The sequence below is a fragment of the Telmatherina bonti genome (genome assembly GCF_933228915.1).
Source record: "Telmatherina bonti genome assembly, chromosome: 5".
Taxonomy (NCBI): domain Eukaryota; kingdom Metazoa; phylum Chordata; class Actinopteri; order Atheriniformes; family Telmatherinidae; genus Telmatherina; species Telmatherina bonti.
This window is the reverse complement of record NC_136623.1, coordinates 29,062,576-29,089,532: the sequence shown is the minus strand read 5'-3', so window position 1 is coordinate 29,089,532 and position 26,957 is coordinate 29,062,576. Positions and strand designations below refer to the sequence as shown.

General features: G+C 38.8%; 1 protein-coding gene across 1 annotated transcript in view; it reads left to right on the top strand.

Annotated features, from left to right (window-relative positions):
- The window catches only part of ulk4 (unc-51 like kinase 4), a gene marked incomplete at its 3' end in the record, with an annotated part of 94,517 nt that overhangs the window by 55,619 nt on the left and 11,941 nt on the right, over positions 1–26,957 (top strand). The window contains exons 29-36 of the mRNA XM_079241155.1: positions 1,821–1,872; positions 2,873–2,930; positions 3,760–3,852; positions 7,814–7,862; positions 10,363–10,462; positions 20,579–20,745; positions 22,086–22,187; positions 24,729–24,923. Coding sequence (XP_079097281.1) covers positions 1,821–1,872; positions 2,873–2,930; positions 3,760–3,852; positions 7,814–7,862; positions 10,363–10,462; positions 20,579–20,745; positions 22,086–22,187; positions 24,729–24,923 — 816 coding nt within the window. The remainder of the gene's footprint in view (positions 1–1,820; positions 1,873–2,872; positions 2,931–3,759; positions 3,853–7,813; positions 7,863–10,362; positions 10,463–20,578; positions 20,746–22,085; positions 22,188–24,728; positions 24,924–26,957) is intronic.

Below are 26,957 nucleotides of genomic sequence, written 5' to 3'. Positions count from 1 at the left end.
CTTCATGTACCTCTCTTCTTACCCGACACTGGACTGGACTCATCAGACTGCATGACCTCCTTCCATTGCTCCATACTTTGCTCTTAAGCACCCAAGCAAACTGAAGCCTTTTTCTCTGGTTAGCCTCACTGATTAGTGGTTTTCTTGGTGTTCCCTTGAATTCCCTCCACATTGTGTGTTTAGATATGTTCATACTTTCATTTATAAAAATATCCCTGAGTTCTACTGGTAATTTTTTTAGATTTCACCAAATGTTTAGGTGATCCTCCACCTCAATTATTCCGGATTTTTTTCCAATTATATTTTTTCCTCAGCAGTGATAGCTCTTCTTAATTCTTCTAAATTCAGTTCATCTACATTTTCAAAAATTTCTCTTTAAATTTATGCCGTACTTTATACACTACTTTCTGTAGTAATTCTGTGAAACAACCTGGAACAAGTGGGCATGTGCATCTTTCTCCCAGTGGACAACACAAAAATCCAGCAGTTTGTGTTTCTGAATTGTGATTAAAATTTAGAAATACTTGTTACTGAGTGTGAATCAAGCTGTTTAGTCCTTAACATTGGTGTATTAGTCCAGAGTTCCTCAACTCTGTTCTTTGAGGACCAGAACCCTGTAGGTTTTGGTTGTTTCCCTTTTTCAGCACATCTAACTCAAATAAAGCAGATCTTCAACACTTTGTTCGCAAGCTTGTTCATGAGTCATCCATGTGGGTCGAGCAAGTGCAGGTATAGTGAAACATTTAAAACCTGCAAGGCAGTGACGATAAAGCTTCAACTGCATTATACTTACATTATGTAGAGTCACATATTGACCAACTCTTTTTACTATTATGACCAATTTTTTTTACTATCATTACCTAATTCAGCTGATATTTACTGGAAAAATGTTAAAATATGAATATGCCACACTCCATCTTACGAAAGATAATTTAATGTGCTGTAGGATGGATCACTTTTAGTTTCTCACCACCGGTCAATAGACAGAGAGGTAGCAAGGGAAAAGAAAAGAGTCAAAGCAACCAGCACACACACACACACACACACACACACACACACACACACACACAGACTCTCATGCTCCATCCAGTCTTTTGATGGCTGAGCTATTAATACACAGACCATTAAGTGGTGGACAACATCCTTTGTAGTTTTGTTTTTGTTGCTTTCAATATAATGACCTCACACACACTCACTCAGCATTTGTGTTGTTTCTATTGTAATATTAGTAATCATGCAAATTCATGCATTACAGCTTCATGCCTAAATAAGGACATTGGCAGTTGCAGAAATACACTTTTGTGTGTGTTTGATCCCAAAAAGAAAAGAAAAAAAATCAGTGCATTTCCATTGTAATTTGATCCTCTGTGACAGTGGTCTGTTTGGTTGATGCCTGTAGAATTAATATGGTGCAGGGTCTTCTTTTCAATTTAATCTAAAAATATCTTTTTTTTTTTTTCTTTTTTTTTTTATTAACCATTTCAATGTGCAGAAGTACCACACTGTGTTTAGTGAAACACTTTTTTCTCTCACAAGAGACAAAAATGAAGACTTTTGAAAAATAAAAAAAACCCCACAATTTTTTACATGCAGATGGAGACATGGAGCTGTCTGGCAGCAGTTTTGAACATACTTTTTCAACAACATTCAACATTTTAATGTGCTATGACATTATCTTATGCGCTAGAAAATACCTGATGCTGTCTGTCCTGTTTTGTTGTTTCTTGCCATTTCAGTTACCTTTCTTCGTTAGGTTATGATCAAGGGAAACACAGTACAATAAAAATAAAATATTTCTCTTTTCCTTTTTTAATCAAAAGGTTGTGGATGCTGTCCTGCCGCCGCTGACAACACTTGCTTTCAGCAAAAACGGTATGAATCCTAAAGTTGTTGGGCATTTTTAACATAAAGAAAGGTGGTGGGTTCTTATGACGGAGAACTTTTGCAACATACATACTGTTTTCATTTTAAAACAGCATGTATGTTTTTCAAAGGCAGTTTCATAAACGAAGCAAAACGTTTTATGCATATTATTATCATCCATCTAGTCCCAGTTAGACATTAAATGTAAAGCACATGCAGTATCTCAACAAACAGCAGTATGTTTGAACATTGAATACATGAGCACATATGCTGAACTCTGAAGGGTATCTTCACTGCACTATATAATAGGGGTTGGAAAATCATATAAAAAAATGAAATGTCAGGATTTTTGGCTTTACAATTTTAAAATCGCTTTTTTTTGTTAAAGAATATTTTTTTAAATAAATAAAAATAATCCAATATAAAATCTTTGTCATTTTATGTTTTTTTGTTGATCTTTTTACTTGTCTTCAGGGCATTTTAGCAGCAGATTTATGGTCTGGCTTCTGTGCTGTTTTTACGTAATTGAAATAAAAAAAAAAAAAGGGCTGTGGTTCTTTCTGGGTTCTCCAGCTTCCTCCCACCATCCAAAGACATGCATGTTAGGTTAACTGGTTACTCTAAATTGCCCATAGGAGTGAGTGTGTGAGTGGTTGTTTACTTCGTGTGGCCCTGCGATGGACTGGCGAGCTGTCCAGGGTGTACCCTGCCTGTCGCCCAAAACCAGCTGGGATAGGCTCCAGCTTCCCCGCGACCCTGAATTGGATTGAGCGGTTTAGAAAATGAATGAATGAAATAAAAAAAATGACAAGTTTGGTACATTTTTTTTTAAATATACAAAATATATATTTTTTAAATATACAAAAATTTGCAATATCAAGGAATTGTGACATTAGCAATTTAATTCTAATCGGCACCCAAAGAATCAGAATAGAACTGAACGGGACAAAAGCATATTGTCACAGCCCTACTATATAACTCTCTCTGTGTGTCTCTGTGTACATTACAGTGGAGTGGTCAGTGTTTGTTTTGAAAGTTCTGTCTGAACTAAGTCCGGTCCTGCTAGTGCATGGTGATGATGATGACGACAACGGTGATGATGATGAGGAGGAAAATGAAGAAAGGAAAAAGGAGAGGAGACACGAAGGGGGGGAAAAAGAAAAAGAGGAAAGAAAATCCTTAAGTCCAGTTGCATCGCTCTTCACTAAATGTCTGCTTTCAAGGTTGGTCTGTTTTTTTTTTCTCCAGACTGGGTCTGACAGTCTAGATTTCTCCTTTCTTTGTAATACTTTATGTTTTTATAGTAATAAAACAGACAACTAAACTGTAATACAATTAGTATAAATAATTGTTTGGTCCATATTCACTGCTTTGAGCTGTTCCGGTGCTTTTCATCATTCTGTCTTTATTATCAGAACAATTCTTTTGACTTCCTTTGACAGCCAAGACAGAGTTGCATCATATTGGAGACTGTCGTTATGCAAGTCTGGTTTGTCATTAGCTTATGCAGGGTAAATGTTGACTTTCACATTTGAGCAATATTGAAACTAAAGCAGCTTCATCACTGTTGCTGGTAGGTAAGGAAAGAACAATGACATCAGCTAAAGGAAACATTATTATTTAATCAGATATGGTAAACATATCTGATACTGAAGAATTCTGTCTGCTGAGGTTTCTTCTTCATTTCATTTTATTTTACTTATTAATATACAGTTGAAATTTACTGTTTCCCACCTGACTTAATGTTTAAACCAGAGTTTATCTTGCCCCTTCCCGCTCCACCTCAGAAACATGCTCCTCTTTTGTTAGTTCATGCTGTAACTTCTAATCAGATTAGTCTATGAATTATTAACACTAAGAAAGCCAAATGTTGTACTGAGACATGTTTATGTCTAGGTATGAGTCTCTTCTTCGTGCACTGGAGCCCATCCCTCTCTACGCTGTCAAAGTGCTGGTATCAGTGACTGAACACAGCACTCAGATCTGCAGGTACTGCACAAGCAAACAGTCACACATTTAATTCACAGCTGTTGCCAAAACTTCAGAAAACTCTGGAGGCATAAGGTGGGAATGTAAATTTTATGCAATTTTACATTTGCTCAGAAAAAATACGTTTTTAATTCATATTACATCTCTGTCTTCTTGAAATGCTTTGCAGGTAAAGATACAAACACACACAAATGCATTTTAACCGCGGTGTGTAATGTTTTAATTCCAAGGCCAGTGATTCCCAGTTCAGCTGTGTGAATTATTCCCAGCCATGCTCACAAACGCATACAAGGATAAATGTGCTTTCTCAAGCACCCACCTGACTAAATCATTCACAAACACACTCACCCCACATTACAGGCAATGATTTATTTGCACTCTGCAGTATGAACAAATAATCATTTTCATATGGAGCTGATACACATTTAGTGCTAATAGTAACAACAGCATCCCAGCTGCACCTCTGCCAGTGATCTGCATTCAACAGGACCCTTTTCGCCCCTCTCAAAGCCGGTGTTTCCTGCATTGGTAATCAGTTTAGTGACAAGCCTAATGTGCTACAGCAGCTGAGATGTGTGCAAACCTGATATGTTTAGCTGAAATATCTCTGCAGACAAGCTACTCCTGAAGAGTTTTGCTTTAAAATGCAATGCCTGCTGTTAAAATATACAACGCTGAGACAAAATTATGAGCGCATAATGCAGAAACAGTTTTCTATTCAGGAATTTTTAAACAATTCGCCTGACTCGTAAATAACAAGAGGTAATGACTCGAACAGCTGTTGATTTGTCGTCTAATCGGGCGACGACTCACCTGTGTGTGAGTGGATATTCTTCTTTTGTTGTTTCTTATGCACTTCTGAGACGTTAACCTGACTGCAAACTAATCACTGGATCAGCATAACAATAAGTAAAACTGTCTTTTCAAGCTTAAACTAAAATGCAGGGTATCTATCGGACTAACTTATTTCTTGGTTAATTTTATGATAGCTGAGGGCGAGTGCTCACTCTCAAGTAGCTGAATAAATTATTTACAAACAGAGTTATACTATGTTACAAACAATGATTTATCTGCGCGTTACAGTCACATGGTCATGTCTGTAAGTTCTAAAACACACATGCAGATTCAGCCATGATACTGACACGATGTTGAAACCCGTGTTTGAGACAAACTAGTCCTTACTCGACTAAACAGCCTGTCGTTATTTATTCTAAGATGTCATGAGCATGGCTGTGAATGTGAACAAGTGTTGGAGCTCATCCATACTTAGTTAACCTTTTATCTTTAAATATTATGAGTATTAATTCATAACAACGATAATTAACCTTGTGTGTGTCCTTCTCTAGTTTCTTTCTCTGCTTCTGTCCATGTATTTTATCTACAGCAGTCAATATAACTTAAATCTCTCTAACATGCCACACTCCATTCATTTCCATCCATCCCTCCCTTTCCCGTCAAAGTTCATCTACATTGCTAAATGTGCCCCTACTTCTCTTATCGGTAATTTTACCCCCCTCTCGTCTTCATCCTTCTCTTCCTCCACCTCTCTTTATCCCCCTCTTTCCTTGACACAAGTGGAGTGACGTGAACTTTTCAAATTGGTGTCAGCACTCTTCTCTCAACATGTTTTTCTTGCTCACTTTTTTCCTCTGACATTATTAACAACATTTCATATTTTCTTCTCCATCTCCCCTCGCTCCCTTTCTCTCACCATCGCTAATTTATTAACATTAGTCTTCATTTCTCTCTTTTTCTGTGCCCTCTTTCCCCAACTTTCCCTCCATCACTGCGGTTATACAATCAGAAATTAAATTGCCTGGGTCTTGGTTAGATAAGTGTGGCTATGAAGCCCGCCGAGCGGTAATTAGATGGTAAATTGGGGACATTAACGTTGGGAAGGCAGCCTGCTGTCTCTCTCTGCATTATCACAGTCCAGACACACCTTCAAACAACTACATTTTCTATGACCTTTAGCCAAAGAACCTCTCACTGTGTGGTTACATGTGTGTTTTGCCTTCCTTACACACCAGCAGTGTGTTGATGTGCCCTAACCTTGTGTAACGCATGCATATTATTTAGCCTTGGTTCAACATGTTCACTGTTGTGATTATATAAGAATTGTTATCATGTCTCTTCCAGTGACATCACTAATGACTTGATACCCTACAGGAAGTAATCTGGTGTTTCCTCCTTTTATTCTTAGAAACATGATGAGAAATTAAATCAGTTTAAACAAGTCATTAACAAACAAATGCCGTTTTAACAAATAAGCATAAATGTCTTCAAACAAATCTGAGTCTGGATTTACAGATGCACTCAAATAGAAACAAAGACAAAAAACAAATCCAGGATAGTCGTCATCTGCTGAACAGTGAACAAGCGATGTGGCTAGCATAGTTAAAATAATTTTTAAAAATATGGTTAAGTTGAGACTGTTTTACTGTTGAAGTGACGTAAATTATAATATTCGCTCATCCACTTTGTCACACCAACAACAAAATAGTTATGCTGTTTGTTTCATGCACATTTTATATGTGACTAAATCTGTGTGGGCTGTCTAATCGCTGTTTACCCTATTAAAGGTCATCTGTTTTGTCTGTGTTTGTTTAATGTCTGTTTTTGTGCACTTTGTCTATTGATGTGTGGCTGATGGTTTAAAGGCGCTCCACTTTATTGCTTGCTGGCCTGTCAGCTCATCTTTCAGCCTGTCACCTCCATAATGGAAGCTCATCCATCAGATCCTCCTAACATAATCACACATAATGATGAGCTGTATTTCAAAAGGTTTAACTATGGATAAAGGATAAATATGAAGTACCTTTTCAAGTACAGAACAGTTGTAAGATTGAATTGGACGTTTAAGACTTGAATATTGTCTGAATGCGAGTGGAAATGGTGTTTTTTTGCTAAATTAAGAAGAGATTTTTTTCCTGTAATCATTTAGAGCGCTTTTCTTAGTTTTTCTTGTTTAAAGTCAATGTGGGTGGATAAGAAAAGCAAGACTAACCAGAGTATGTTGAATCCAACTCTATAACCATAACGAATTCCATGAGAAGTTGATAAAACTAGCTGGATACATGCCTGAACAACAGCTTGATCCAGAAAATTTAAGCTTTTTGTTGTTGTTGTTGTTTTTCTCCAAGACTGTTGAGAGTTTAGTGGAATGGTGTAAACAATGCATTTAAATGACATGAAAATTGCATTAAACCATTAAAGAATAAGGTCACAGGTAAGCTGTAAATAACATTTGACCATAGTGTGTTGTTGGTTGATCAGATGCGTCTGACTTGATGAAATTTGCTTGCTTAAGTAAATATTTCTAAAGGTTGAACGATGGCTTCAGGATGAGCTATAAATCATGGTTAACATGAAGATTGGATATTTAAATAAGTGGCTTGGCTGTTACTTTCTGCATATTAACACCTGATTTGTGTTACTTTTTTTTGCTTTGTTGCAGCGTGACGGCTTTCATGCCTTCTTTTGCACACAAACATAAACACATAAGATGTGTGTTCATGCTTTTCACATACTACGAGCACATACTAGTTCTGAATTAAAGAGCCTCAATCAGGAAGCCGACTGGATGTCACAGCCAATATAAACATACATCCCTTTTCTTCCATCTCAATTCTTTTCTTTTTTCTCATTTTCAGTGTTGATTTAAACATATAGCTCCTGTTAACTCCCAGCTCCACATCACTTATTGCTGCCTTCACTCCTCTTCTTTTCCCCTTGTCCAAATGTAATCTCCTTTTGCCATGTCTTTCCTTTCTAAACACTCTTTTCCACTTCATTTCTCCACATCTCGTCTCTTCTTGTCTTTCAGTACTTTAGTTACAGTAAAACCAGTCCAGCAGTTAGGTGTGACTATTAGTCTCATGTATGTACTTAAATGTGCCACATGTATGTGTAAATGGTTTGTCAACTGCTGCCTCAAATTAATTTTTTTCATCCTTCTCAGGTTTATCAGACATAGCAGGATTCTTCCACTCGTTTTTCAGCTCATCATGGTAAGAAAGCAAACTCACCTAAACAATGTCAGTCAAATATCAAGCAGTTGTGTTAGCTGCTGATTAAATAGAGCTGCAATTTGTGCTATTTTCTGATGTTTCTGTCATCTCTGTCTTGTATTATGTGTTCCACTCTCTTCCCTCCATAACCCCCGCTAACCCCTGATAGACATATGTGTGTAAATTGGTGAGTGGTGTTGACCTATTAGGGGGCTGCTGTAATAGACTGGCAGGTCGGGAACTGAGAGGTGGAAGGGCGAAGAGAGTGACAATATGGACTGCATTATTAAGACTGAACACAAGACCTTATACACAAACACACAGCACTTCCCTGTTATCAGCGAGGCATAACAAGGTTCCCAGTAAACAATTTATTTCACCTGACCCTTTTCGCTAGCGCAAAATCTAACACACCCATCAACATAATACAATCTGTTTTCAGCAAGCTAAAATGCTTGTGCTGCAGGAAACAACTATTGTTAACACACACACACACACAGACAGAGACACACACACACACCCACATACTTAATAATCAGTGTTCTGCATGGCTGACAGCACAGCCCCAACGAGCTGATGCAGAATTTTTTAACACTGTTCTCCAGCAGCCTGATTAACTCTTCTCCTGATTGTTTACCGCTGTCTGAACCGTTCGTGTCTGGATCCATTAGTCCTGTCTGTGTTACTCACCTTTACTTTGATTTATGCTGCCTGAAATCCTCTGATCTAGACTGAGTATAGCTGTCACTGGTGATCACACTTGTCATGGAGAAACTCACCTAATGGTATTTGTCTAGATGATGAAGTAGTTCTGCTCCAGACATTAAAGGACCTCAGCATGCTGGCTTGAACAAGGCTGTTAATTGTTTGATTGCTATGCCTGAGAAGACAGCAGAGTGCTCAGAGTGGATGGCATGGAGAGAAAAACCTTTTATCGTATCTTTACATATTATGATAGTAGATTTACTGATACGGTATGTTTCTGATGAGTTGGGCTGCAAGTTAAATTTAGGTTGCTGATTTGCTGTTGTTCATTGTCAGCGCTTTGCTTTTTGTGATATACATTAAGGTCGTTTTATGGCGTTTTAGACCATAAAGATCAAAATAGATTAGCCTTGTCATTTGTTGGTACAAGAAGGCGGTTTGTCCAAAGCACGAATTGATGTCATTGTCTTTAGCCTCAGGCAAGTATACATGATGAGCACCAACCAGACTTATCAGCTCGTACACAGATCACACTGATGTGCACAGACCCTGGAGGCAGAGCTGGCGTATCTCACAGAGGATCAAAATGTGAAATGGGGCAGGGGGAGAGAAATGAATTAATCAAGCAGGGAGGACTAAAAGTTCTGTTGGGTGCAGAAAAACAGAAGAGAAGAAGGGAGAGGGGCAGGAAATGGGAGAAAGTAGAAGATGAAGTCTACAGGCTTAACCGCTGTTTCTTGTGAAAATATGTTAATTGTTATGTAGATTGCCCCCACACCACCTTTTAATTCCTTTCGTAGATCTTGCACCCGTAATTGTTCAAAATTGCAAACCTTTATCAGTTTATGGATGGTAAAGTATCCAATTTTACTCCGTAGAACATATCAGTACACATCTATCAACTTGTTTCTTTTGTTACGCTTCATTCAGCAGAAATGTTTCAAAAACCTGCTGCAAAGTACAAGCGTTACCTTCAGTGACAACAAAATGTCCATTTGAATGTAACTATTTTTAGCTGATGGCATTGACAGCTTAGTTCGTGAAACTGTCAAGTAGTACCTTCCTTAATATTTAGCTGTGGCAAGAAGTCATGCAATGAACCTGAATCCAATAAACTTGAGACTTGCCAAACTTTGTAAACTCGGGAGTTTCAGTGACAAAATGATGACAAAGAATCCATGCTGTGGATGAGCTGGGGTGGTGTGTTCTGCCGCTTGGCAGGAACATGTGTCGTGTGCCTCATGACACACTAGTGATAATTGATCTCATGTGCCATGTAGGGTGTCTAGCTGCTGGCAGTCTGTTGAAAATAATGTTGTTGGGGTGTCAGTATCATAGTTACACCCTGACTCTGATGCACTAGTTCTCTTAATATGTCTGTGTTGAACTTGTCCTCGAATGGAGCCTATCGGATCTGAGGGCTTTAATCTTAACAAGCAGAAATGTGAAAAGCAAAGTTTCTACACAAACCTGACAGTTTTATTAGAAACCCTTTTTGAAAACAGACTTTCTCGGTTTACAGTTTTCTTTCTATATTGTCAGACTTTTTGTTTTCATATCTAGTGTCCTGCCAGGCTGACTGTCATGAGTTAGGATCTTATTTGTGTGAAAATTTCTTTGAATCATTAAGCTTCAGTGCTGACAGTAGTTAATTTCACTGATTTGATGTGTTGTTTGATGTTACATAATAAATATTATCTGAAGGAAAACGAATAAAATCAGTTTTGGTTAAGCAGATGAGAAGAAGAAGAATATTACAGATATACTGTAACCTGGCTCTGTTTCCTTTTCCAAGTCTAACAGTGTGACCAGTGGGATCGTCCAAAACGCTGTCGTGTTGTTGTGTAATCTAAGTGGAGACACAGTCTTGGATCAAGAACCACTACATCAACAAGGTACCGTATGTCTACAGTCTTCATACATCACAGATTGGTTTAAAAAAAAAATCAACTTCTTCTGCTTTGAATGATTATTTCATCCTTCTTGTCATTTCAAACGCTTCATGTCTCTTGGTAAACAGGCTTTTCAAGTCCTATCACATATCACATAACACATATCTGTCTTTGACTCCACTCAGTTGCTGAAATTCAGTTCACATTCGTTGTTTTTAAATTTCTTGTCTGCATCTTTTTTTTGAACACCACTCAGCTGTAAACTAAAGGCTATTCAGAGCTCAGCTTCATATTGTTATTCACCATTAACCCATCGTGATTCCAGTAGCATAAAAATGCAGTCAAATTTGAGCTTTTCTCATTTTAGATTTGGTATATTTTAGAAAATTGAGTCTTTTTAGTCCAATTTTAGCATTATGGAGTGCCAAAATGGGCCTAACTCATGGATTAGGATTTTAATTACAGATATGGAAGGAAGGATTTGTAAGACATGAAGCATAGGAGAGAATTAAAGGAATAAATCTAAATGTTTTCACAAATGTCAGTGTGCAAATAGAAGCATCTCTGTGTTTTTGAAATGTTGTATGAGGTGCAACAGTGTGTGGAAACAAAACACCACAATAATACTTATTTTCTCAAATTTTGAAGGTCTGTTTGACTTTCTTCTTCTTGCTTTCATTTATTTAGTGTCATCCTGTCTCCATCTTTTCCTCTGTAAACTTATATTACCATCGTTCCCTCTTCTCCCTGGATTTCCATTGGGTCAGCAATGCAGCACTTCACTAGTCAGCATCATTATCATCCAATCAGCTCTCATCTCAAGAAGAAACTGTCAACCCAGCACTAATACCAGCCTGGCAATTAAGACCATCTCTTCTCGTTTTCCTCGATTTTGTTATTCTTCTCACATCTCTTCTGTTCACCTTTTGCTGTCCTCCACTTTTCCTGTCTACTCAATGCATTTTGTCCCATCATCTCATCCCCTTCTTCCCTGTTCACAGCTTCACCCTGTCCCTATCGTCTATTTTGGCGTCTTCTTCTCCTCTCTCCCTTGTTTTTGTAGTGGTTCCCTCCAGATGAGTGTGGTGATGGGAGGGAAGAGGAGAGGGAGAAGAGGAGAGTAGAGGAAAACGGAGGAAGCGTGTATAATTGGCTTTTTAAGGTGTGACAGAGAGGAGGGGAAGGGTGGCATGTGAGTCTATATGTGCGTGTGTGTGTGTGTTGTGAGGCAGTGAAATGACGAGCAGCAAAATAGGGAGGTGGGTTTTTGTGTGCTTGAATGCATTTGTGCTTACTCTTCTGTATATGTTTAAGACAGAGATCATGTGTAAGTGTGTGCATGTGTGGAGCAGTGAATGCAGTGGAACCGTGTGTGTGTGTGTGTGTGTGTGTGTGTGTGTGTGTGTGTGTGTGTGTGTAAAAGAGAGAGAGGAGATGAGGTTTATAATTGGGCAGATTTGACTCTGACTGAGATAATACCCCCTGGGGAATGAAGATGGAGATAGGGCAGAAGAAGGGAACGACGGAAAGAAATAGGAGATGGTGAAAAAAGGATGAGAGGAGAGAGGGAAGATGAGGGAACCAAAAAAAAAAAAGGAAAAGGGAAGGTTAAAAGAGTAGCAGAAAGGTGAAGGAAGAAAGAATGAGATACACAGAGAGAAAATGGGGTACATTTGGGTTTGAGACACATGGGATGGATGAGATTATGGAGGAGAAAATTGGAGGTTAAAATGAGTGACAGAAGAAGAGCAGAAGCAGCAGCAGAGGGATAACGTGATGCCAGAGCAAGACACGATTCCCAAACAAAGTTCGTTTAATTTTGTATGATCATGGATTGCTTATTTTAATTTGAGGGCATGTAGCAGACTAATGGAGAAAGTCTCGTCTGTAATCTGATTATATAAGGATATGAAGCCGTGGGCTTCTCCACTGAGAGAGAATATGAAACCCATTTTGTAGGCACATCGAAAAGCAGACTGAGTGATTTAATAAGGAAATGGACACATCAAGCGCATGTAGCACATCAGAAATTCAGCCCAACATTTCACAAGTCCTCACACCCTGAGCTATCCTTGAGTTTAGTCTTGGGCTGAGGTGCTCACAAGGTTTATGATAATTAAAGTAAGGCTATCCTTTAATTAATTAGAAAACGTCCTTCGGCACTCCGAGTCCTTGAGGGCCTTTAAAGCTCCTGTCTGGGTTTAAACCATCGCTAATTCTTGCTCGTTCTCCTGACCTTCTGCATGGAATTTTTAAAGTAATTGCTTCTGTGCAGGTGTTTTCTGTTTTCTGCAGAATTTCAATCAATAAGATGCCATTTGAGATTAGTTTCTTGTTTTTTTTCCCAAATAATGCCTCAACATATCCTATAATGGCTCTTTCATAATGTGTCCATATGTATCCAAGCTCTTTTTTAAACCCCTTAGGAATAATTGATATTATCAGGATCTGCTTTCCATATTAATGTTTTCATACTAGCAACTCCCTCGAGGTCACTGGATTGACTGGTTTACACAGTGGAAATCATTAATCCACGTTTGATGTCATGTGTGCAAAGGTTTGCTGTTTGTTTGAAGTTTGCATTGGATGTTGATTTTTACATTTTTTGTGCTAATTTCAACTTTTGGACAATTAGTCCCATTTTGGGTTTTGAAGAATGACATAAAGATAACAAGTCCATTAAACACACAAATGAGTTTGCATTGTATGCTTCATTGATAAAGACCAATCATTCTACAAAGATTTAAGAAGAAAATTGTCTGATTGAAATGTGTAGATACAAGTTTTCCACACTCGTGATCAGTTTGTTCTTTAATCTCTAAAAAACTTTTCTTTTTTACCTAAAGCAGTGCTCTGAGACTCCCTTTCTGTTGAGTCTCAACTGTACTAATTTTACTGTGGTTTATAAATAGATAAGTAGCAAATCATTGCAGAATGGCTATTTTTAACTTATAGTCTACAATGCGGAAATAGCACAGTGGTTTTCACACATTATTATACATTTGGGCCTAATATGGAAAGGTGACTTTTTAACGTGTGAGACATTAGTAAATATGCATGTTTGGCCTGGAAGAACAGAAGTTCTTGCTTTCTTTCTTCTTCTCAAGTGACCTCTGTATCTGTCAGAGTAGTTATATCAGACACAAACGCACGTTTAGAATTGATTCTGGGTTATCTGGTGTGACAGCATAAACATTTTGTTTGCATTGGCAGAGGTTCTCCCCAGTAAAAGCCTGAACATGAAATGTCTGCATCTATATGTGTATGTGTAAGTTTCAGATGGACATGTAACGTTAAATGGCTGTCCAGAGCAAAGCCAAGCCAAGAGGGGATGGCACAGCACAAATCTCTGGTATGTTTATAGAGGCAAATAGAATAGGTGTGAGAGACTGTTTCAAACCATGTAAACCTACTGAGCAGAGGTGGTTTCATGTTGGAACATGTACCTCGCATGTATCGAACCATCGCACACATCCTCTGTATATATCTGTCCTACCTGTGAGAAGCAGAGTGCATTAAAGACTGGTCACTAGGGCTGTGACGATATGCATTTGTGATGACGATATGCGATTCCAATTCTGATCTTTTGGGTGCCGATTCTATTTGAATTGCGATTCTCACAATTCTTCAATATTGCTAATTTTTGTAAATTAAAAGCAAAAAAAAATGTATAAAACATTTTTTTTTTTTGCTCGACATTTTTCTTGATTTCAAATGGGAAAAATACCACAGTAGCCAGATCATCATTCTGCTGCTATAATGCCCAAAAAGACAAGTTAAAAGATCAATAAAAACAGTAAAAATGACAAAAAATTTTGTAATGGATTATTTTTATTTATTTGAAAAAAGGAAAAATTTAAATTGTGAAGCAAAAAAATCCCGATTTTTGATCTTTCAGTTAGATTCCCCCCCTTACTGGTCACGAGTCCATCAGAGGGCAACAAAGACAAATAGTACAGTCATTTATACTCACACCGAGGGCCACTTTAGAATCATGAATTAACCTAAACTTCCTGTTTTGTAGCTGTGGGGGACACAAAAACCCCAAGCCATGTTAGAAGCAGGAACCTTCTTGCTTTGAACCAACACACCACCCTGCAGTTTGTCCTATACCACACTTTCTGCTTTCACATTCTTCTCATTATCTTTGCTGAAATTTCACTTCTTGATGACTTTCATGGAGCTTTTTTCAGATTTTTGAATGTCAGCATGTATCTGTCCTTCTGTCCTCAATGGTTTGTGGATTTTAACGTGGAAGCAGTTTGGAATATGGAGATAAAAGCAACCAGTTGAATCTTTTCTTCAAAGAAAAGAAAAGGGAAAAAAATTTAAATTGGAGACTGCAGCTGGAAAGCCCATCCACGCCCTGTGACTTCCAGATCACTCTGGGGACTCAGTCAGCTGAGAGGAATGCTTTTTATACAGCCTGCAGGCAGATTAGGAGAGCTGATGGGAGTGTAAACAATGCATCCGTCTGAAATTGAGTACTCTGCTTGTGATTATGTGAATCTAAATGGAAAAGTGTTTTTCTCTTAAGAAACAGGCATTGGATGCAATTTGAAATATTTTGCTTCAACTTTCCCTCAAGTCTGCCTAAAAGACAGAACTTTGTATTTTAGGTGAGCCTGTACCATAAACCATGTCGGGTCACGTGTTAAACACCCAAATTTTCTAGCTTAAAGTGTCTCTGTTATACACATTTCAGTCTAATTTATTTTAATTTGCAAGTCCATTATGGAAAGAAATAATCAACAATTTTTCTCAAACCCCTTTATTTATTTTGCATTGATCCTCTCAGATCAGCTTCTGCCAGAAACAGGCGAACAGTGGGTATGGCTTTCTTCCCGTGAATGTGCACAACCTAGAGAAGATGACCAATCACTGAGTCCCTCCCTGGGACGTCAATAAAATTTCAAAGTAGAACCGCCATGGAAACCAAACGTAGAAAGTGCTGGAAAACGCAAACATGCGTTTGGGTGTTAACAAAATAAAACGCTCACATGTATTCATCACTATAGCACTGTAGGGGGCTCAGAAACCTAGAAATAGCATAATAGAGCCCCTTAAGGTTCTGTCAATGCCTCAGCAAACATAGCTGTAAATACAGAGTATCTCATGTCATGTTGCATTTAATGAGCGATGGAACATACATGTGCACTTTGCTAAGGACTATTTATTCTCTACTTAGCTGGATTAGCCATCCAGTGTTACAACTGGAACAGTTCTTCTAACTGGGATGGAGTGAAGTGAAAGGGAACAAGATATGAAGAGAAAAAACTGTTTGAGAATTGAGGTTGAGAATGTAATAAAGTGGATTTCTGTTGCTCCTGCTGGGGAAACCAGTATATGGACTCTTGTGCAATGATACTATTAGCTTTTTATGTGAGAGTTTAAACCTGCCCAGCTGGTGCTGTGTTGAGTTATGTTATAGGAAGCTTCTTTCTCTACTGGGCAAACTGATGGCAAGGAAATGCTAACTGGCCGAGAAGGGAGAGAGTCTCTCATCCTGCATAGGAGCTATTGATCCACCGTTGGGTCGAAGCAGAGTTGGCACTGACAGACTTTTACTTAAATTTGGTATTCTGTTTCTTTTTGCACACAGCTGAAAATTTGCACTTTTGACTTTTGACCTAGCAGCTGAGAAAGTTTACTGTCTGAAAAGGTTCTTTCCTGCCATGAATTATTTGACCAAAATGTGTCATTTCCATTTGTTACAATGCAAACTCATGTTGGTTGAAGTGAGGTTGACTGAGATAATCAGTCAAGCTGATTTGCGTGAACTTTTGACTGGTGGTGGATTAATTGGAGAAAGATGAACACATGACTGAAAGTATCAAGGATTATATGTCACCTATGTTGTCGGACACGACGCCACATCTCTAAATGTTCATCTGATAACAGTGTCATTACCAAAGAAACTGGCTGAGTCATAACAACCGGTAGATTTACCCATATAAATATCTAGCAATGAAAACCTATAAACTCCAACCATCAGGCTTTCTTGTGGATGCTGACCAGCCTGCTGGGTTTAGCAGTCTGATCCACCACAAGCACCGGGTCAAAGCCCAGTGAGTAAAGTCCATAATTTACATCCTCCAAACCAAACTGCTGATAATAAATATGTTAAAATGCTCAGCGCTGTGAGGACGTTTTGTTTTGCTGCTCTACATTATAAGATAGACAACCTGACAGTCACAGCAGTCAAACAAGTGACAGTATGAGCACGTATCAATCATTGTTGTGTATTTTCTGTTTTACTTTTGAAACACTGTTCTCAAAACAAACTTGATAACAGCTTTGTACAAAAACAATAAGCACATTTAAGATCCCTTTTCGTGCTGAGCATTGGTAGCAATGATTCATAAGATGCACGGCACTTAACGCAACACACTGCAATGACTAGATGATTTAGACAGGACAACTTCCTGACAAACTAGTTTATTTTTCTCTACATTGTACAAATTAAAGACCTTACTAAAGGTTTTTTTTTTTTTATTTTATTAAATCCACTTCTTCTGAATCTAGGTTAAAAAAAAAAAAAAAAAAAAAAAAAAGCGTAAAATCCTAAACATTACTGCAAAAAGGCAATATTCCATCTGGTGAACCAAGTCCTCTCAGCTGATGGGATGAACCGCTACTCAGTAAGCAGCAAGGTCAGCTAGAAAGGTGTGGTTTTATAAAGAATGCAGGTTAGAAGATAAACCAGAAATCTGATTCAACTCTCTCTCCAGTCAGTAGCAGAGGGAATTCAGTTTGACTTTTAAAGGCCTTAGGAAGGATATGCTACCTGGAGACATTGCATGCAAAAAGAAGTAAAAAAAAAAAAAAAAATGGACAGAGCCTCTGATTCAGGGATCCCATACTCCGCTCCATTAGGGTCCTTGTGCTGCAGGTTCAAGTTGTTTCTCTGCTTTAACACACTTGGCTAAAATTAGTATGCCATTGTAAGGAACTTGACAAAAACTGTCAGATCCATTTAATTTTAGTCAGGTTTGTTAGTAGGAAAACACCTGGAACCTGCAGGACAGTGACTCTAGAGTACTAGAGTTTGAGATCGCTCCTCCAATTTATGTTTTCCACTCAGAATGCAGCAAAGTAGACTAAAATGTGAAGTATTCAAAAGTTTAATGGAAGTCTGATTCTTCTCTAGGCCAGCCGAAAAAGGCTTTTCAGTCTTCTAATTATAAGATTTCTATTGGAACATTATAACTTTAACTTATTTTTAAACTATACACTGTGGAACTTTTTTTTATATAACTGTATTGAAATACTCATGTTGACCTAGTGATGGAAATGCATAAAACAGACAGTAAAACTTGAGTATTTCTTTGCACTGGTTTGATTAGTGGTGCGGCACTGCCTGGTCCACGTAAGTAGCCTTTATTCTGATAGGTTTTATTTGCTGTAGCTTAGGTGCAACAGCAGCTGTCTTTCAACCAGAAAGGTGGAGCATCAATTCCAGACGTCACCTGACTACATGCCTAAGTGTCCTCGGGCAAGATGCTGAACATTGTCCCCCGATGTATGTGAATGGGTGACTGTGACATGTTCATTTACCACTGAAAGCATATTTCGAGATATGCTTTTTGCTAATATGAATGTTATACCTATATTCAAATAATAATTACAACACTTAAATTTTTATAGGCCCTCCATAAGACATACTTTTATCCAGGGATCACATTACACATGGGCTTTCAGAGGAGTGTCATTTTTGGGCGTATGTCACAACTTTGCAAGCCAGGTGTACGTGCATGGCAGCACTCTAATAAAGAAGGTTACTGCCAAAAACCTGATACTATTATTGTATAAAACGTAAGAGGTCAGAAATATCCCATTTAAGGACATAAAGTTATTTTAACAAACATAAAAAGGACAATGAAGAGGTCCCTGTTTGGACAGCTTACATTATAAAATAAACTGACAGTGCTGTCGTCCACAGTGCTGACCAAGTAATGCTGTTGTTTTGATTGAACAAACGTCAAGAACCTTGTGAAAAAATTGACATACTGTGACCTCAAAAGTGGACATTTTTAGAGCTCTCATTTAATATCAGGTGAATGTTTTTAGGGAAACTCATCTGCTTTTCAAAGGAGACAAATTCCCCTTAGCTTGAGCATATCCCAACAGGAACCAGTTACCCAAAGCTAGTAAAAATGTACTTCCATATTTACCTTTATTTGAATTTAGTAACAGCTGTGTACTCTTTAGTTCATGCTTTAATTACCTTAAAAACCATTTTTCTACATTTCAAGGTTATTTTTTTACACCTGCAGAAAAGGTAGAGAAGTTACATCTTTCTTTCTCTGTGTATAATACATAGAGGTAGGTGCAATCTCAGGAAAGAATGGCTATTTATTGTGTCATCACCTTTTCCCAGCACTTTAAAACTGTATAATATTATTAACCAATGCAAAAGTAATTATGTTGAGTAGAGTTTGCGTTAAAGTGGGACTGCATTGTCAGATTATATTAAGCAGAGGAGGTCTTTGTTTGATTGAACAGTCCAAAGTAGAGCAGCCTCTCTAATTAACTCTGAGGCAGTTTGACAGAATAACAATACATCTCCCTGACAGCGGGCGAGCTCAGTAGCTTTCTAGTGTCTGCAGTGTTGCACTTATAAAAATAAACACATCTGCATTCTAAATAAAGATCTGTTAGAATGGGAAACAAAACTGGGTGTATTTTCCCCAGTGAGGGCAATGATTTCATGCACTTGTTATTTAACTGAGAGTGTTTTTGTCTGTGAAATGAAGGAAAAGTTGATTATTTACTGGGAAGAAGCACAATAAGTATTTATTGAAATGTGTTATGTCATCCCAGTATTAACAGAATCTATTCAGGATTAACGCCTCACCACGGCCAGTTAACAGTTACAGAAAACAAACGTCATGTCATGTTGCATTTAATGAGCGATGGAACATACATGTGCACTTTGCTAAGGACTATTTATTCTCTACTTAGTTGGATTAGCCATCCAGTGTTACAACTGGAACAGTTCTTCTAACTGGGATGGAGTGAAGTGAAAGGGAACAAGATATGAAGAGAAAAAACTGTGTTTGGGTTGAGAATGTAATAAAGTGGATTTCTGTTGCTCCTGCTGGGGAAACCAGTATATGGACTCTTGTGCAATGATACTATTAGCTTTTTATGTGAGAGTTTAAACCTGCCCAGCTGGTGCTGTGTTGAGTTATGTTATAGGAAGCTTCTTTCTCTACTGGGCAAACTGATGGCAAGGGAATGCTAACTGGCCGAGAAGGGAGAGAGTCTCTCATCCTGCATAGGAGCTATTGATCCACCGTTGGGTCGAAGCAGAGTTGGCACTGACAGACTTATTAGATTTTGGCATACTGTTACTCATTACAGTCAAAAATCTATTTTTTGACATTTTGACCGAGCAGCTGAGAAAGTTTGTCGTAAAAAGTTTTTCTTTTCTTTTTTCCCGTCATGTGACTAAAATGTTCTAACGCAAGCTCATGTAAAAGCTTAAGTAAGATATTTATGACTTGATCTTCCGTTGTAACCAGCAGCAAAACAACAGTCACCTTTCATGAAGTAAAGTAAGGTTCAACGCTAAACACCAGCCGAAGCTGCAGCACCTGTCAAACTGAAACAAAAAGCTGGACTGAGACGATCATGACTGGACTGATTGGATAATCATCTAAAATTTTAAACTTTTTTGTTTTAATGCGATCATTGCTCTTCCTTTTTGTGTTGCAACTCATGTTTTGTATTCAACACAGATACAGAGGCATTATGTAGTGGAGGGCAGAAGAAAAGTAGCAAGCTGCTCCAAATTGAATTCACTAATGTCACACATGGGACTATCAACAGTGAGGGCGGGCTTTAAAAAAAATGCATTGTAATTTTAAATAGCTTGCCTTCCATCTGACCCATGACCCTAATTTATTCATCCAACCAACTCAAAATTTACCAGCATTTGTCTCTTGCTGGTGGTAAATTTTAGATCCTGTCGAGATTCTAGTTTAGGTTTTCTTAAAAAACAGTGTCCAGAATATTATCTTTACAAAGTTCAAGCTTTTATAAACTGATGACAGTTCATTAAAAGTTCACCATCAAGACCCAGTACTTACATGGAGGCATTTATTCTCTGCATAGGGCTTATAGAGGTGATGGTGAATACTCTCTCGGAAGCTGTACGAGTGTACTTGGATGGAGAAGGGCTCACTGGGAGAAAAGTCAGCCATGTCGTCTTACAAGCCCTTTTGGAACTTCTTCACAAAGTCCTGAAGCAAACCTTGGTTGTTGTCCGAGCTGCACTGCAGGTACGAACACTCTAACATAACTTGAACGTTGTGCATAAAAAAAATATTTAGCAGTCCTCTCACATCATCTGTTCTCAATAATTCTTGTATAAATTATGTTTAGCTCATCTGAGGTGTCTGTTGTTGGACTTTTCCATCTTATCTCAGAACTCACTGGAGCTTTATTCCCCACATTCTTTTACCACTGTTTGCCACTTCACCTCTGGTAAGTCCAGATTCACCAACAGAACCACAAAGTCAACTTCCTGAAAATGTTGTCCTTGTACCATGTCCCCGAAGGCATGAGTATGTGTGTGTTGGAGTGTGTGTGTCCATTGATGTATGCAGTGGAAGCGGGCAGGTTTAAGAAACCACAATATTGAAGTTGTGGACTCAGGAGAAAGCGGATGAGGTCCTGAATCCCTGACACACACATATATACACACACACACAGGCATACACCGAGGGGCCTGTCTGGCTATGTCCCTGCGGCCTCATTATCACCGCTGGCTTTGTCCTCAGCTTGCCTCACTATATAGACACACACACATACACACAAAGCAGCCCCCATCTCCCCATACTGTGCACCCCAGCCCAACACATACATATTAATGCCTGGACAAGGGGGTGGGGGGACTACAGTGGAAGCGGGGTAAAAGACTGGGTGAAAGACAGAAGGGGAGAAGGAAGGAGTGAAAGATAGAAAGAGAGATGGAAACAGAGTAGGAGCGAGGAGAATGTGGAGCGGAAATCAATTCTGCCAGAAACGCAAAGCTCATTAAAAAGAAAACTTCTGCCCAAACCAAATTCATTTGGGTAATAAGGTCTGATAAGAGAGATGATGTGACTCGACTGCTCTCCCCAAACTATTCCTCGGTCGGTCAAGAGAGAGAGTCAGATTACAGTACAGTGGAGGGGGGGGGCAAAGGAGTGACTTTGGGAGAGAAAGAAAATGTGTGCCAGTATTAATCACATTATTCCACCACTAATTGGCCTGAAGTTCCACTGTAGGCATGAACTGAACTGAAATAGGCCTAAGTGTGCCACGGAGGTGCTAATGATGGGGAGGGGAAAATGCAGAACTTGAGAGGACTAATGTCATCACAAGATGAATAAATAACTTGAAGAAGGTTCAACCTGTGTTGTCCTGAATGCTTTGTGAACCACGGGCGACAAAAACAAAACATGCAAAAAAACAACAAAACAAACAATTTTCTGTCCAACTATCAGTGTCTTTCTGCGTCTCTGTCAGTTTGTCAGAATAAATCTTGACAGCTCTCTGGATCCATCATTATTGACTGTCAAATCTTTATAAATGATTTAACGTGTGTGTGTGCCTGTCCGTGCATGTGTGTGAATAGAGCCAGAGGCTATCTTGTCCAGCAGCAGAGACGGAGGCAGCAGAGAAGCTGCTCGTGGCCAACAGACCCCTGAGCCAGCTCAGCACACACCTCATCCACATGGTGAGACCAACACCAGACCACGCGTGTGTGTGTGTATCTTGATTTTGCAAGCATGTTTGTGTGTAAGTGAATGCATAGCCCACACAGTGAAACCGAACACACTGAGTACACATGCAAGGATGTGTGTTTTTGATCTATTGACAGTAACTTTATGAGTACTTTTAACTTTATGTAAATTTACGAGTGTGTCACTTTAACATCTTATAGCTTTAATATCACAGTTCATTCTGTATGTTGAATTAAAACTCATCTTAAAAGGGTTATCAGTCAACATGAGTAGTTAAGGCTTGAGTCTGTTTCATATGTAATACCTATGTTGCATGTGAGTCCTCTGCTCTCTTTTCCTACATTGCTTGTGTGTCTTCAATCTGCAATCAGAAGAAAAGCAAAATGGCTCCCAAAATGTGTTTTTGTTTTTGTTTTTTGTTTGTTTGTTTGTTTGTTTTGTTATTTTTAATAAAAACAAAAAAAAGTAAAAGTAGAACATCTATACTCTGGCAACTGTGGACTGGCAAAAACCAGCTGTCATGGAAGCTTAAGCTGCAGCTTCCTCACTGACTAAATATGTCAGCCCTACTCCCATGTGCCACTCCTCCGTAAACAGCAGCACTGCTTATAATGTTTAGTTAAGGGTTGCTCTTTAAGTAGCTAACTCCCAGAGATGTGTGTCTTGTTTTCATTATTATTCCATCCAGTGCTAACATAACCTTATGTAGTCTGGTAAAAATGAAGATAACACTAGTTATAATCTTGGCTTTTTGCTGAGAAGATGTGGAAATGTTATCGCAGCAGCCATTTAAACACCCACATCTTCTGACATTATCATACTACTCACAATGGATGCGTGATTGAAAAATGCCTTTATCCCTCTATCTACATTCAGACTCTTAAAAAACAAGGAAGTGATATAAGTTAAACAGAATTGATCTTAGTTGCTTAAAAAATGACAAATCGTCTGAGATCAGTCTGTATTTTAATGGATATTTTGTAAAATGGAAAATAGTTGTAAAACAACCGTACTGCTAGATTCCTGACTTATTATCGTCATCTGAAATGTTGAACAGCACTTGGAGTCAAGTCTGTAAAAATGAGATGAAATCTGGAATTGTGGGAAATAGAGTCAGTCAACCAAAGTCATTATAAAATTGATCCCTTGCACCAATACTCTGCCATTTTTAACATGAATGTTTTATCTGAAGGCTGCACAGTGGTGTGATGATTAGCAGCCTCACAGGAAGAAGGTCGCTGGTTCAAGCCTCGGCCGGGAAGAAGTTAGAACTGTGATTTTTCTGTACAGAGTTTGCATGTTTCCTGATGGACTGGCAGCCTCTCAAGGGTGTACTCTGCCTCTCACCTGATGATTCCTGCCATTGGACCTGGTGATATAGATAGAAAATGAATGAATGTTTAATCTGAGTGTACATGTATGCTGTTTATGGTTGTGGCATTTCTATAATCAGCTGTTCTACAAGCATCATCAGTGTTGTGCTGTGTGTCATGGATTGAAAATGACCATCATATTTGTTGGTTTTTAAAATTTTCTAAAAACTTCCCGAAACTTTTCTGCACATTGAAGAGATTTAAAAGTTAACAGGAGTTGGGGTGGCGGCAGGGAGGAAAAAGCAGGGCCTGCTGAAAATAAAGAAGTGAGACGGGATGAAGGGATGAAGTGAAATTCAAGGAAAATGGATGAGAGACTTCAGGCAAAAGAAAGAAGAGGCTGTGAGGCATTCTGGGAAGTCAATGATATAGTGGAGAGTGGAGAAAGAAAGAAAAGTGGTCTGCAGAGAAGAGGTGGTCTCCAGGGACACAATGGACGAATTAGAGGGTTGATGGAGCAGTCGACACGCTCTTGACCTCTGCACAGCCTCTTTGCCCCATGAGAGATTAGTAAGACAGAGAAGTGATGTCTATAACAACCTAAAATTACTAAAACTACTAAACATGGTGCAGTTTTTGAGAATCCTGAGCCTGTTATTGATGCATGAAGTGTTTTTATTTATAGGAGATAAAATATTGTGACATTAAATGATTCCTAATAAGAGCAAAACAAACAGTCATATCAATGCATGGCAGTTTTATAACCTTAGCGGTAGTACACTGAGAGTGTATGATAGACTGCCTGGTCTTCTGCCATCTTTTTTCACCTGAAATTCAATTTAAACATTGACATAATATCACCCCATTGAATCATATGTTTTATTTACACAAGGTTGAACAAAGTGAAAACCTTTGAGTCAAACTGAGGTTGTGTAGCAGGACACCCTACCACCTCCACTTTGCCTAACAGCAAGTCCTCTTAATGTGCTTTTTGCTACATGGAAGGTTGTTTGTTGTCGCTACTTTTAGCCACAGTAAATGTCAGACGTGTTTTAAGACACAGAATACCATGCCAAAAACCTTCTTGAACAATGGAGGCTGGATGAAGAAAGCAAAAGTTCATGGCCCAAGTAAACTCAATGACATAAATAAGGACCTCCTCCTTATTTATTTATTTATTTTTAACCTTTGTATGTTTCCGCTGATTCTGTCCCCATGTAGCTGTGCACTGAAAACCAGGAGATGTGGGAGGAGTCTCTTCAGTGTCTGTCCTTCCTGGTACAGCTATACAGTGGAGAGGGTCACGACTGCCTGTCACCTTCCTGCTTACAAAGCTTCTCACACGTGATGCGCTCTCACATGCACATGGAGCCCCCCCGAATGCAGCGCACAACACTAAGGATCATTAAACGGCTGGTGAGTAAAGTGCGCACATAGGCATCAGACCTAAATTTGTACTCTGTCAGTGTAGAATCTTGGAGGCACTGCAGGATGAAAATATTGGAATAATAACAAGACACACACACACACACACACACACACACACACACACACACACACACACACACACACACACACAAACACACACACACAGTCCTGCTGGGCTGCTCTTCTGAAAAAATGTGTAGATTCACCAGAACTTGACTGACAGAGGAGCCAAGATGGAGTGAGAAAAAAATACTGGTTTGTATCTTCCTGTCAAGTGCCGGTCGAGTCTGTCCAGTTTTTTGTGTGTTGACTTAAAGCAGGACTACTCAATTTTTGTCCTTCAAGGATTCAGTCCTGCAGGTTTTCAATGGATCTCTGCTCCAACACACCTGGCTCAAATGAAACGGATCCAAAGCCTATGAGGTGCTACATGGCTCATTAATTGGAGCCAGGTGTTTTGGAGCAGAGGAACATTGAAAACCTGCAGGGTAATGGCCTTTGTAGCACCAAACTGAGTAGCCCTGGCCTAAAGGATTTGCAGAATGAATAAAAGCCAACCTGGTAGAGATATGTACTAAGGTAAAGTAGGTTCATACCAGACTTCTCCTGCTCACACATCATGATGAGCTTTAACACAGTCTGATAAGGTGTGTGTGTGTGTGTGTGTGTGTGTGTGTGTGTGGGGGGGGTGGGGGGGTGGACTGAAAATGCCTTTAACAAGGTTGAAATCTACTTCCCTGACAGATACAGGGAACATTAAATTGCTGTACAGACCTCATTCACCTGTTAGAAAGGTAACCTAACTGCCAATAAATTATTGATCAGCAGCATATTAGATTAAGCCAGCGATGAAACGGTCCAAAACATTCTTGGTTCACATTCTACAGCTTAGCGTTCATAAAAAGTAAATAAATATTGGATGAATTTACACCCAGGTCCAAGAACTGGTGGTGTAGAAGGAGGTGAAATGATGTTTCTGTGGCACAGAAATAAGTTGAAGCATGAAGATACAAAATGCCTGAGTTGTTTTTTCTTTCCTTTCTGTCTCAAACGGTAAGACTTTAATGTTAAAGCATTAGTCTGATGTGAAATAAAAAGGTCTGGTTAAATAATGTTATAAGAATCCTCATTTTGAGTAATATGTAATTCAGGCCTTAATCAGATTGGCAGAGGGGTGGTGTTGAGGCATTCTGGTGAAAATACAAGTGGTCAGCATGGAGTTAGAAAAAAAAGCTAAATTTTCTGCAGTCTCCTATGAATTATGCAGAATGCATTCTTAATGTTTTGGCTTGGCCGCAGGGTCATGAGATGAGTTTCTGCATGTGGGACACAAGGTCAGCTGCCACCCTTAGATCATATGATCTGACCGAAGGCTGTGCCTGCAAGCCACTGTACTTTGTAGCGGTGTGTGAGAGGGAAAAAGGGAGGCATTTGCATGTATGGATGTATTTTTGATTCCTCTTACTAATTAGTTCTTACCACCTGAACCACCCACTCGCAAACTCTGTCACAACAAACACTTGTTTCTCTTTCAGTCCAGGGCAAATTTGTCCTTTTATGCAAACTCCCTCATTACCCCCATCCTGCTGGATACAGTGTGTGTCTTCTGTATCCTGCTCTCAGCCCTGTGGAACACACAGTTGCATGTTTTAGCTATTTTCTTGCAGCTAGGGGATGATTCACCAGGCAGCGTCCTTGTGCTGAAAACATCAGTGGTTCACCAAAAAATGACAATTTTCTTTTCTGCAGGCTCTACTGATTTAAAAAAAAGTGACATATTAATGTTTTGGACCTTTAAGTAAAGAGATGGAGCACAGTTTTACATTTTTAAGTTTTAAATATGGGTGGGACTTTAACACATTTGTTACGATTGATTGAATACAAAAAATAACACTTTTAATGGGGAACATTTGTCAGTGCCAAACTTCCTGGTACACTGATGCACACTGTAGACCTCTGACCTTATAATTTAGCATCTTCCACACTATATTTAGACATTTTTCAGACTCTCCTGGTGAGTGT